The 12,237-nt window shown below is 41.9% G+C and overlaps 1 protein-coding gene across 3 annotated transcripts in view; it reads left to right on the plus strand.

Annotated features, from left to right (window-relative positions):
- LOC135910658 (PWWP domain-containing DNA repair factor 3B-like) overlaps nt 1–12,237 on the plus strand; it is a 92,139-nt gene that overhangs the window by 59,937 nt on the left and 19,965 nt on the right. For all 3 annotated transcript variants that reach the window (XM_065442693.1, XM_065442708.1, XM_065442700.1), the window contains exons 9-10: nt 5,522–5,588; nt 5,672–5,803. In XM_065442693.1, the coding sequence (XP_065298765.1) occupies nt 5,522–5,588; nt 5,672–5,803 (199 nt within the window). The remainder of the gene's footprint in view (nt 1–5,521; nt 5,589–5,671; nt 5,804–12,237) is intronic.

A 12,237-nucleotide genomic window follows, 5' to 3' on the forward strand; every position in this document is an offset into this window, starting at 1 on the left:
TGCTAATATTCATATATCACTCGGCTCAAATAACGCTTAATCCCAGCCACGGCGGTTGCATTTTGATGGGGGTGAAATGCGAAAACACCCGTGTACTTATATTTAGGTGCACGTTAAAGAACCCCACGTGGTCGAAATTTCCAGAGTCCCCCACTACATCGTGCCTCATAATTGGAAAGTGGTTTTGGCACGTAAAAACCCATAATTTAATTTTTAAATTTCGCTCAAATGCCACCAGTTAGTATTTCGGCAGAAGGAATCTGTAAAATAATTGATAATTTAAAGATATCCAGTGCCCCTGGGCCTGACCATATATCTCCTAAAATCCTTAAAGGCACAAAAGTAATATCCAGTCGCGAGCTACAAATAATTTTCACGCAGTCTATTTCCAGTGGCGAAATTCTGGCCGCGTGGAAGGTAAGCAGAGTAGTACCGGTTTTTAAGGCAGGAAGCCGTTCCGATCCATCAAATTATCGTCCTATCTCGTTAACATGCATTGCATGCAAACTTATTCACCGTATAATTTACCCCCACGTGGCAAAGCACCTGGATAATAATTCCTTTTTCTTCTCAAACCAACACGGATTTCGGTCTGGCTTTTCGTGCGAATCTCAACTTTTTGAATTTATAACTGACCTGCACTTAAACCTAGACTCATCCTTTCAAACTGACGTCATTTACCTTGATTTTTCTAAGGCTTCTGACCGTGTTCCTCACCAGCATCTCATGACTAAACTTTCTTTCCTTTCACTCGACCCGCTGATACTTGCATGGATTCACTGCTTTTTAACTAATAGTTCGCAGTATACTGTCATCGAAAGTCATCCTTCTGCCCCTACTAACATTATCTCCGGAGTCCCTCGGGGCTCTGTTCTTGGCCAGCTTCTGTTTCTAATCTTTATCACTGACCTTCCTGCTGATATTTCATCATCCATTCGTCTGTTTGTGGATGATTGCATTCTCTACCGACGTATCTCTACTATTAACGATCAGTCATTGCTGCAGGATGATTTAACCTTAAGCCAAAATTGATGTTCGACCTGGCTCATGCAGTTAAATGTATCGAAACGTAACTTGTGCACATGTCTCGTAAAAGATCTAGCCTACACTTCTCATACATGCTAAGCAATACCGCGCTATCACAAGTGGAATCTTATAGGTAGCTAGGCATATAAATAAGTCATTTAGGCTGGTCAGAGCACATCACGTAGCTTTCTGAGTTTCGAAATCACTAGGTTTCATCAGATGATCACTCACGTTTGCTTCGCCGACGGTTAGACTAATCGCATACAAAACCTTCATCCGTACTAAACTTGAATACGCATCCCCTATCCGGAACCCCCATCAAGAGCACCTAATCCAATCGTTGAGGCAATACAAAATCGAGCTGCTCGTTTTATAACATCCAAATATTATTCTCAGTTGAGCATTGCTAACATCAGCTTTGATTCATCTAACCGATCAACTCCTGCTTCCACTCCTGCTTGGGCTGCACTATTGTGAAAAAAAAAAAAAAAAAACCCTGGCATCTCGTCGTAAGATAGCAAGTCTCTGCCTTTTTCGTAAGCTATATTATCATTTTTCTCATTTACGTGAGAGTCTAATTCTGCCGCCCATGAGATCATCATGACGTCTGTTTAATTGTCACAGTGTTCAACACATTCGTGGTTCAACTAACGCATTCAATAAATCATTTCTGCTGACTGCCATATCGGATTGGAATGTACTTCCCGACAGTATCGTCAACGAAACAAATTCTGTATAATTTAAAATGTTATTATTATGCCATTGTCGTCCACAGCCCCAGTAGTAAGCCCTTTTATCGGCTTTCTCATTTTCAAGTGTTTACTGTGTTTACCAGTTCTTGCAATCTGTATTAATGTGTTTTATCTTTGTGACCCGTGGTTACCATTCGTTACCCCCCCCCCCCTTTATCTAATGCCCCATCAGGGGCCCTCAAGGGTAAATAAATGATGATGATGATGATGATGATGATGATGATGATGATGTGTGCAAAGGCTGATGAATGAAGTCAGAAGCTTGAAATTTTGGCAGTGACTGCAAAGAAGGCATAACTCAAGGCAGTTTTGTAGCAGATGGTGTCACTTGCCTGCGACATGCCACCGCATGAGGCTTGCACCATCGCGACATTTTCATGGGACATGTGGCTTCACATCCTCAGACCATTTTCGACTGCCTCTTTTTGTGAATTTTGTGGCCTAAGGTCCCTTTGCCATTTCTAGTACACAAACTTACACCTGTTAAATGGCCCCAAAGTTCGGCACCTGCTAAAGCTTTGGCAAGTGTCATAATTTCACAAAGCTGAGGAACACAGCCTGAGGTGGCTTTCCAGGTCACCATGAGATTGTCGTAGCATCTTCTTCCCTGATGCTGGATGCATTTGTTTGGCAGGCTCTGGTGTTTCGAATGGCTGCATCCTTGGCAGTCTTAGAATATTAACCTGAAAGGATTCAGCAACTGAGGAGTTCACCACTGTTTATAGCATGCACACAGCCATCCATTTGGAAAAGAACTTCAAAGAGTGCCCATCCACAGCGAGAGTAAATGCAGCATTGTTCAAAAGTGACCAGAAAGAAGTGGAAGTGTAAGCCCATTTTCACAGAAGAATGCAGTATTCTAGAAGGCCCCATGTATGCTCCAGGGGAATTCTAGTGACCATACATGCAATCAGAATAAAACGGCACTCATGTCTACTCTTTAGAAGCCGTTTTTCCAAGTGTGCGTTACTGAAAAATATTGTTTCTATGTAGACAAGGCAGACTTGTTTATAAGGCATTTTCTGGAGTAAAATTTTGTGCTGAAAGCATCTGTTGACTCATTCAAGTTTTGCTTCCTTGTAAGAAAATTTCTAATGCAAGGTGCAAGTTAGTATAATGCAAATTATGACTTTTTTTCTTTTTACAAAAATTACTGAAATGTAAAAAAAAAGGGCACCAAATATTAACTTGTCATTTTAGAGTGGTAGTTTTTGCGGCTAAACATAGTCACTTGAACGTTTGAAGAGCCATGTCTTTTTGAACAAAAATTGCAGGGTCTCTTAAGATCTCTCCAAAGAGGTGAACGGCGAAAGCCTGCTATTCCTCCTACATTCGCCTTTCTCTGTGCCTCTTCTCTTTCTCTTCTTTTTTTTTAGTAAATACTGCTCACTACTAAGCATTTTTTGTCATTTGTAATCAATTGTGGTCATTACAAGCCATCGTTAGACATGTTGGTCATATCATAGTCATTATTAGTTGTTACAAGTAATTTCAGTCATTATTAGTCACTGCTGGCCATTACTAAGCCTCTTTAGTCATTTCTAATGAATTGTAGTCATTACAAGTTGACATTGGGCATATTGGTCATTCCGTAGTCTAATAGATCTACAAGTCATTTCAGTTAGTAGTCATTACTGCTCACTACTAAGCATTTTTAGTCATTTGTAATCAAATGTGGTCATTACAAGCTGTCATAGTTAGTAGTCATTACAAGTCATTTCAGTCATTATTGGTCATTACTGGTCATTACTGAGCATTTTTAGTCATTTCTAATCAATTGTAGTTCTTACAAGTTGTCGTTAGACATGTTGGTCATTTCATAGTCATTACAAGTCATTTCAGCCGTTAGTCGTTATTGCTCACTAGTAAGTGTTTTTAGTCATTTCTAATCAATTGGGGTCATTACAAGCCGTCGTTAGACATATTGGTCATTTCAGAGTCATTGGTAGTCATTACAAGTCATTAGTAGTTATTACTAGTCATTATTAACTTCTATCAATCTCTAATATAACATTATCATTCACTAACTCTCACAATCAACCATTTTTCACTCTTTAATCTGTCTTTAATCTGGCTGCATATTGCGTGATGATGCTTTGGTGGACACTCCGGCGGTCTGGTTCTGACACAAACTTCACCGTGAGCCTTAGAAAGGCTTTCGCCTTAGTATTCTATAGTAAAATTTTGCATTCATACCTAGGATATATATCAAAGCATGCTTCCTATTTTTTGTTTAAATTGACCCAGCGATTCAACAGTTCACTTTCAAGGGCCATCTCCCCCCTTAACGGTACATTAAAGTGAATTTCAAATTTGAGTGGATGTTGTTGACCACATCATATACACGTTGCCAACACACTTTCGGCCAGCATTCGGAGTTCAAATTTTGTAAAGTACAGAGAGATCACATGGCTGTGGCCTGGACTGTTGTGAGTCATGATTCAATAGCGTGCATTTGGTCAAGCGGTAATGTCATTTATAGTAACTGCGCTAAAATTCAACAATCTTTATTTAATTTTTTAGCAAAGCATACTTGTGACATGTGTCTCTGTAAAGCTTTAAAAGAATACCAAAAATAAACAAGCTATGGTACCAGTGCTCTCAAATGGCCTGCTCCCAAAGGCATCATGCCAAACTTGACTTGGGCTGCTTTCAGTATGGTTGTCTGTGGTGTACAATCTGGACACTAGATAGTGGCTAGACTCTGCACATAGAACTGAATTAGTAATCGCGATAACCCTCAACACAAAACGACAGGTGGGGAAATCTGGGCTATGATTTTGTAGCGATGGCTTTTCCCGATGCTAAAGCCTTTCACACTTCTCACGTGTGTGAGTGGTCAAGAGATGCTCTGCCCTAGGTGGAGCATCAAACGCGGCCACTCATGAATGCAAAAAGCGCCGAAAGGCATTAGCATCGAGAAAAGGCATCGCTACAAAATCGCAGCCCCACGTTCATATTCACTAGAACAAAGTAGTCTCTTAGCTGGAGACTTCCTTGGCATGCAGAACAATTCGATGGCCAACCTTCCGTGTGCATTCTGGAGAGAGTTTGCTCGAACCAGAGCCATGTATTAAGTGATTTGCATTCAAACATCTCCCCATCTACCTCCACTTCGTATATCATTAGCTATTTATCATAAGCCAAATTATGATGCCAAGCCAAGCTAAAACCATTAAGGAGTTCAAGTTATGTCTACTCTTTAGAAAACCAGCACCTCATTGACAGGCGGCTTGTACCATTGTGCCATCAGTCACCCAGAAAGTACAAACAGGCTTTTCTTAACTTGCATTTTTACAGAAACTTGCACTTAAATATTTTTCATAAAACCCATCAAATGCTGTGTAAAGAGTCTTGACTCATGTTTAGAAGCAAATTAACAAAATATAAATTCGTCTTTACTCTCCCCTTTAACACTGCAAATGTGTCTAAACATGCACGCTGCTGTTATGACACAAGGAGCTGTAGTCTGTAGCGTACAAGCAAGTGGTGACAAGCCGTGAAGCTTTACGCCAGCATGTCTTTGTAGCAACTAAGGTAGATTCACATGGGGGACCAAATCACGAATTTTGTCTATGCAGTGAATTCATCACAGTGACAACTACACACTTTCAGCATGGCACATAGCTGTTTAGTAGAATTGCTGTGAATGATTGCAAATGAACCTTGAAAAATTTGTCAATGTTGGTACTTATGCTATCTTTATGTGTACATTAGGCTGATGTAATGTTTTTTCTCAACAGCATCAAGGAAAAGCGAAAACAACGCAATGAGAAGCTTGTCCAGTGCATTAAAGAAGGAAAAGTAAATGTAAGCATAACTACCACCTACTAATCTTTTGCTTGAATTTTCAAGTTCAAAAATATTGTCAAAAATTGCCAATGAACTTGCAGGATCATTTACTGGGTGTGCTGAATGGCACGGTGCCAAGTGAACGCAACAAGTTATTTTATAGCACCAGCCGAAATGAAAACCTGCAACTCAAGGATTGGTCATGGTTTGGGCCTATTGAAGATGTCTCACAGGTGAGGTAATCTTGTTTGTGAAATGGTCTTTGCTGCTTACATTTTACAACTTCAGTAAGATCTCATTAATTTGAATCTTGGTAACAATAAATGAAATAGATTTCAAACATTCTGCCAATCCCAGCATAGTGCAGAATGTAGAAGTATTAGATAGGGTAAAGTGCAGTGATCATACACCATTTCTCTGAAGAGTCTCTTGTCCTCTTGAGGCAGTTTTCTCAAAGGATTCCCAGACAGTGCTTTATGGGCGAGGCTGTCCGCCATCTCGTTGCCTATGATACCTATGTGCGAGGGCACCCATTGGAATCATATGGAGAAGCCTTTGATATGGAGATTGTGCACCGAGCGTAGGGAGCTTAGACATAAGGCATCAGTAGGGAACCCGTGCTCTAACCTTTGAAGGGCGGATTTCGAATCTGTAAGAATGACAACAGATTGAGGCATACAAAACCGTAGCTTCTTTAGAGCTGCCTCAATGGCAACGTTTTCGGCCGTTGTGGAGGGCACGACTGCAGTGAAGCGAACCGACCAATCATACTTCAAAGAGGGAATGTGAAAAGCAGCTGCACTATATGTGCCACTGCACTAGTGTCGTGCCACTTCAGCTCTTTGTGGAGCTCACCTCACAAGCCATGTGTGACCAAGGGTCTTAAAAGAAACCAAGCCACTTTATTGCTCCGCATTCGCACGGGCTCTGCTCGTACCCCTGCATGGATGTATAGGACTAGCCTGGCGTCTCCATTATCTTCAACGTGTGGTGTGTGCGGTGACATAGATCATTACCTTATGTGCTGTACTCTGTATAACGCGGAAAGGAGTGTGTTATTCAGGTCCCTCGAGAAGACAAGAATTCCCCACAGTTCTCTTCAGGACATTGTTTTCTTGCGCGGGAACCAGTTAGATAGGAAGGAGGTTTCTCGCCTTCTTTTAAATTACCTGCAGGACACGGATTTGGCCTCCACATGGTGACCTTAGAAGTGACTATGTGTAGTTGTGAGGTCTGTGTCTGATTTATATGATTTATCATATTATAAGAAGCCAACAAACACTGACACCAAGCACAACATAGGGGAAATTACTTGTGCTTAATTAATGAAATAAAGAAACGATAAATTAATGGAAATTAAAGTAGATGAAAAAACAACCTGCCGCAAGTGGGAACCGAACCCACAACCTTCGCATTTCACGTGCAGTGCTCTACCGATTGAGCTACCGCGGTGCCGTTTTCCCATCCACTTTCTTCGGTATTTATGTGCCGTGGTAGAGCCCTGGGAGTGTTAGCCAGTGCCACCACTCACAGACCTTGGCGGCGGATGTGGAACGTCCTTTTTGCCGCAGGCGTCACAAGAACGTGATTGTTTTGGGTGAAGGCAACTGGTCAATAAACCCACATACCTGAAGGCATCAATGTTGCCGGATTCGAGACCCTCGTCATGTAGTAAACGAGAAGGAAGGGGGTTTAACCGAGGGGCTCGATTTTTATTAGTCATGTTATAAGAAGCCAACAAACACTGACACCAAGGACAACATAGGGGAAATTACTTGTGCTTAATAAATGAAATAAAGAAACGATAAATTCATGGAAATTAAAGTGGATGAAAAAACTCTAAATGCTAAGGTTGTGGGTTCGGTTCCCTCCTGCGGCAGGTTGTTTTTTCATCCACTTTAATTTCCATTAATTTATCGTTTCTTTATTTCATTTATTAAGCACAAGTAATTTCCCCTATGTTGTCCTTGGTGTCAGTGTTTGTTGGCTTCTTATAATATGACTAACAAAAATCGAGCCCCTCGGTTAAACGCCCTTCCTTCTCGTTTATATGATTTTTGTACTTTAAGTGTCGCTACGGTGGAGCAATTGCCGGCAGCTACTGCAAGGCTAATCCCACCAGTAGCCTACAACCACTCAACTCAACTGAACTCAGTGATCATAGGTTAGTGAGGTCTAGGATTCACCACAATTTAAAGAGAGAAAGAGTAAAATTTGTCAAGAAGAAACAGGCCAACATAGACGCAGTTAGGGTAGAAACAGACCAATTCAGGCTGGTACTTGCAAACAAATATGCAGCCTTAGGACATAGAGGTAATGAATGAAACCGTAACTAGGCTGGCTTCAGGAACAGCAATGGAAGTGGTAGGTAAGGCACGAAGGCTACCAGTAGGTAAGCTCTCCCATGTAATGAAGGACTTAATAAAGAAACGACAATGAATAAAAGTGTCCGACTCAAGAGGTAGAATTCATGCAACTATCAAAACTGATCAACGAGGAGAAAATAAGGGATGTTCAAAATTTGAAAACGTGAGAAAGACCGAGGAAGCCATAAAAAATGGATGCAGCATGAAATCAGTGAGAATGCAACTTTGCATAGGACAAACCAAGATGTATGCACTTAAAAATAAGCAAGGTAATATCATCAGCAATCTTGAAGATATAGTAAAAGCAGCTAAAGAATTCTGTACTCAACAGTACAGTACCTAGAGCAGCCACGGTACCTCCATTCGATGTAGTAATTGACAGGTTACAGAGGCTCCTTCTATAACTAGCGATGAAGTTAAAAGGGCCTTGCAAGACATGAAACGGGGAAAAATGGCAGCAGAAGATGGAATAACAGTTGATATGATCAAAGATGGAGAAGACATAATGCTTGAAAAACTGGCGGCCCTTTATACAAACGTGTCTTCAAAGCGACTTCAAAGGTCCCAGAGAACTGGAAGAATGTCAACATTATACTAACCCACAAAAAGGGAGCCATTAAAGAATGGCACGTTAGCTTACTTCCAGTATTATATAAAATATTCACCAAGAAAATTTGCAATAAAATAAGGGCAACACTGGACTTTAGTTAACCAAGGGAAGCGGCTGGCTTCAGGAAGGGTACCCTACAATGGATCACATCCATGTCATCAATCAGGTTATCGAGAAATCTGCAGAATACAATAAGCCTCTCTATATGGCTTTCATAGGTTACGAAAAGGCATTTGATTCAGTAGAGACACCAGCAGTCATAGAGGCATTGCGTAATCAAGGAGTACAGAATGCGTACATAATTACCTTGGAAAATATCTACAGAGGTTCTACAGCTACCATAATTCTATACAAGGAAAGTAGAAAGATACCGATGAAGAAAGGGGTCAGACAGGGAGACAGAATTTCTACAGTCCTATTCACTGCATGTTTAGAAGTATTCAAGCTTTCAAGCTATTAAACTGGGAAGACTTAGGAGTAAAGATCGACGGCTAATATCTCAGCCACCTTCGGTTTGCCGACGACATTGTTCTATTCAGCAACAATGCAGACAAGTTACAAGAAATGATTGAGGACCTTAACAGAGAGAGCGTAAGAGTGGGGTTGAAGATTAATTTGCAGAAGACAAAGATAATGATCAATAACTGGGCAAGGGGACAAGAGTTCAGGATCGCCAGTCAACCTCTAGAGTCTGTGAAGGAGTATGTTTACCTTGGTCAATTACTCTCAGGGAACCCCAATTATGAGAAGGAAATTTACAGAAGAACAAAAATGTGTTGGAGCGCATACAGCAGACATTGTGAGATCCTGACTGGAAGCTTACCATTATCATTAAAAAGAAAGGTGTACAATCAATGCATTCTACTGGTGCTGACATATGGGGCAGAAACTTGGAGACTGACAAAGAAGTTCGTAAACAAGTTGAGGACTGCGCAAAGAGTGATGGAACGGAGAACACTAGGTGTAATCTTATGAGACAGGAAGAGAGCGGTGTGGATCAGAGAGCGAACAGGGATAGCCTATATTCTAATTGACATAAAGAGAATAAAAATTGAGCTGTATAGGTCATGTAATGCACAGGTTAGATAACCGGTGGTCTATTAGGGTTACAAAATGGGTGCCCAGAGAAGGGAAGTGCAGCGGAGGGCGGCAGAAGACTAGGTGGTGTGATGAAATTAGGATTTTCGCAGGTGCTAGTTGGAATCTGTGGGTGCAGGACAGGGGCAATTGGAGATCGCAGGGAACGGCCCTCGTCTTGCAGTGGACATTAAAAAGGCTGATGATGATAATGATGAATTAAGAAAGATAATTTGGGTTCGCCTTGTTCCGGGAAGCCTATGCTTTTTTGGCATAAAGCTTTTGTTAAGTTTGGGGTATTTAGCAATGCACTGGTTAATTTGGACTACATGAAGCAATAAGGTGTCTGAGTCCTCATTGCCATAGACATCAGCAGAAACCATAGTTTGGCGCCACACATTATACTGCATTGGTTGTGTGCATTCAGAACTATGGGTTGTTATGCTTCACCACTTAACATTGCTGTACTGAGACGAAGCTGACTTTCGGGAACCGGCATTATGCAACACGCTGTGCTTTCCGAGCCTTGAAACAAATCATGAGGACCTCAAAGGCGGAGTGGGTGCCATTGCTGACAGCGGCAAATTCTTTCAATGGCAAACACGGCACAGAATGGCAAGAAGCTTAATAGCAAACGTCGAAGCAGCTAGGCCTGGCATTGCCACTGTGGTGGCCACGGCTGCCAGCAGAGCTGCGTGCAAGATCGACGGTTCGAGGCGGCAAGGTAATCAAAATGGCTGCGATGGTGGTGGCTTTGATTAATGCTGTTTCGGACCGGCGGTCACGGCAAAAAGTCAGAAAACTCGGACAGCGAAGGGTTCTCGCATCCGAAATTTCAGATGTTCTTATACATGTGGTGGCGCCGCCAAGCCGTCCGCATTATCAGGCATCTGGAAAATCGGTCATTGACAGTACACTGGCAACTCCTCCAGCAGATCACACGGTGTCAAAAGGATTCTTTACGATTTCTCTCTGTTACTCGAGCCAGCATTACCGTGACTTTCGTTTCCTTTCAACAAAATTATGGTCAGTTTCCCTGATAGTAGCACAAATTCCCTCAGTTTTTCCAGCCTGTTCAAAATCCATGAGAATTCCCAGCTTTCCCAGTTGGTAGACATCCTGGGACATGTGATAGTGCATAGTACATTCAAACCTTGATTTAATTAAATTTCCGATACAACAACTACAGAGAAGTTGGGTCTGACACCAAAATTTCTTTTCATTATTCTGCCATTTTATGGCGCCGAAAACCTGTAGATACAGTCAATCCCGGATATATTGAATTCAAAGGGAATCGAAAATGGTTCAATATATTGATAATATAAAATATTAATATCTATTACAGACAGTTTCTGAGACTGAATAGGGGGAATTCACCGATTTGTTTCTCCAAGGCGGTGTCAAATGCACAAAGTTTAATAATTTGTTGCTGAACAATGTTGGAAGTCACTCTCTCTGCAGAATGGTCTCTGACATAGTGATTGCAATGCTAACCCTAAAAGCCAGCGTCCCTATGGTGCAAGACCATGGTACGCCTCGAAGTGCTTGTTAGTATTTTTTTTTTCAAGATAAGGTACACATAGATGCAGCACAGAAGCAAATGAGCCTGTGTGGATATGTGCCATGCCACCATCAGCACACTTGTATTGTGAATTCACTGTGAATGAGCCCGGCCGCATGTCCATTATTATACGTCACTTAAACAACTAATCGTCATTACCCAACAGTGAGTCAATCAGGCTGGTGCTCAGGCATCTCCAGTTTGGCATCCCATGGCCAGAGTAGTTTAGTGAGAAGATTGAATGTCAACCGAGCTTTCTAGTGGAATGTGTATTGCACCAAGAGGCCCTTCGTGTTCTTGAAGCAGCGTGGTGATCTCTTGCCTATAACCAATGGCTGCAGCTTGTACGAGCCATTCACATTTTAAGCAAGCAAAGCTGAGAAACACAAATTGCTCATTTTTCTACTATGGCATGTGCTAGCCTTCAGATTCAATGCTTAGTTTGACAGCAGCTTCCAAAACAGGTTTGTTGGCAGTGAATATTTCAGATGGTGCAAGAAGCGATTGCATCCCCATTAGGAGAAGAGCAGTGCAGCACAGCATTCAGTATGTTAAATGCAGAAGTAAATGGTAGTTCAATACATGCATACCACAGTGAGTGGCATTTTTCGTACATGTCCAATAATTTGGATGCCTTTATGGTGCTGCCACATGCCCTACTGAGCCAATGTATAAGGATGTCCGAAATTTTGGACATTGAAAGCCTTCGCCGTACAATTTTCCAGACATTTTGCCATGACCACAGATCTGAAACAAGTTTCAGCCGCTACCATGGCCATTTTGATAATCTCAAAGCCTCGAACAAGGGCACTTGCATGCTGAGGCGCTGGCAGCCATGGGCACCACGGCAATGCTAGGCCTAGCTGCTTTAACATTCACTGCCAACTTTTCTGCTATTCAGTGCCGTGTTTTTCAGTGAAAGCATTCGCTGCTGTCAGTAATGGCGCTGGCTGCACCTTTGTCCTCCTTGCCAATGACTTAGAAGTGGGGAAAGCACGGCAAAGGTCAAGCGTTGAATAATGCCTGTTCCTGAAAGTGAGCTTTGCTGCAGTG

The sequence above is a fragment of the Dermacentor albipictus genome, chromosome 1 (genome assembly GCF_038994185.2).
Source record: "Dermacentor albipictus isolate Rhodes 1998 colony chromosome 1, USDA_Dalb.pri_finalv2, whole genome shotgun sequence".
NCBI classification, from domain to species: Eukaryota; Metazoa; Arthropoda; class Arachnida; order Ixodida; family Ixodidae; genus Dermacentor; species Dermacentor albipictus.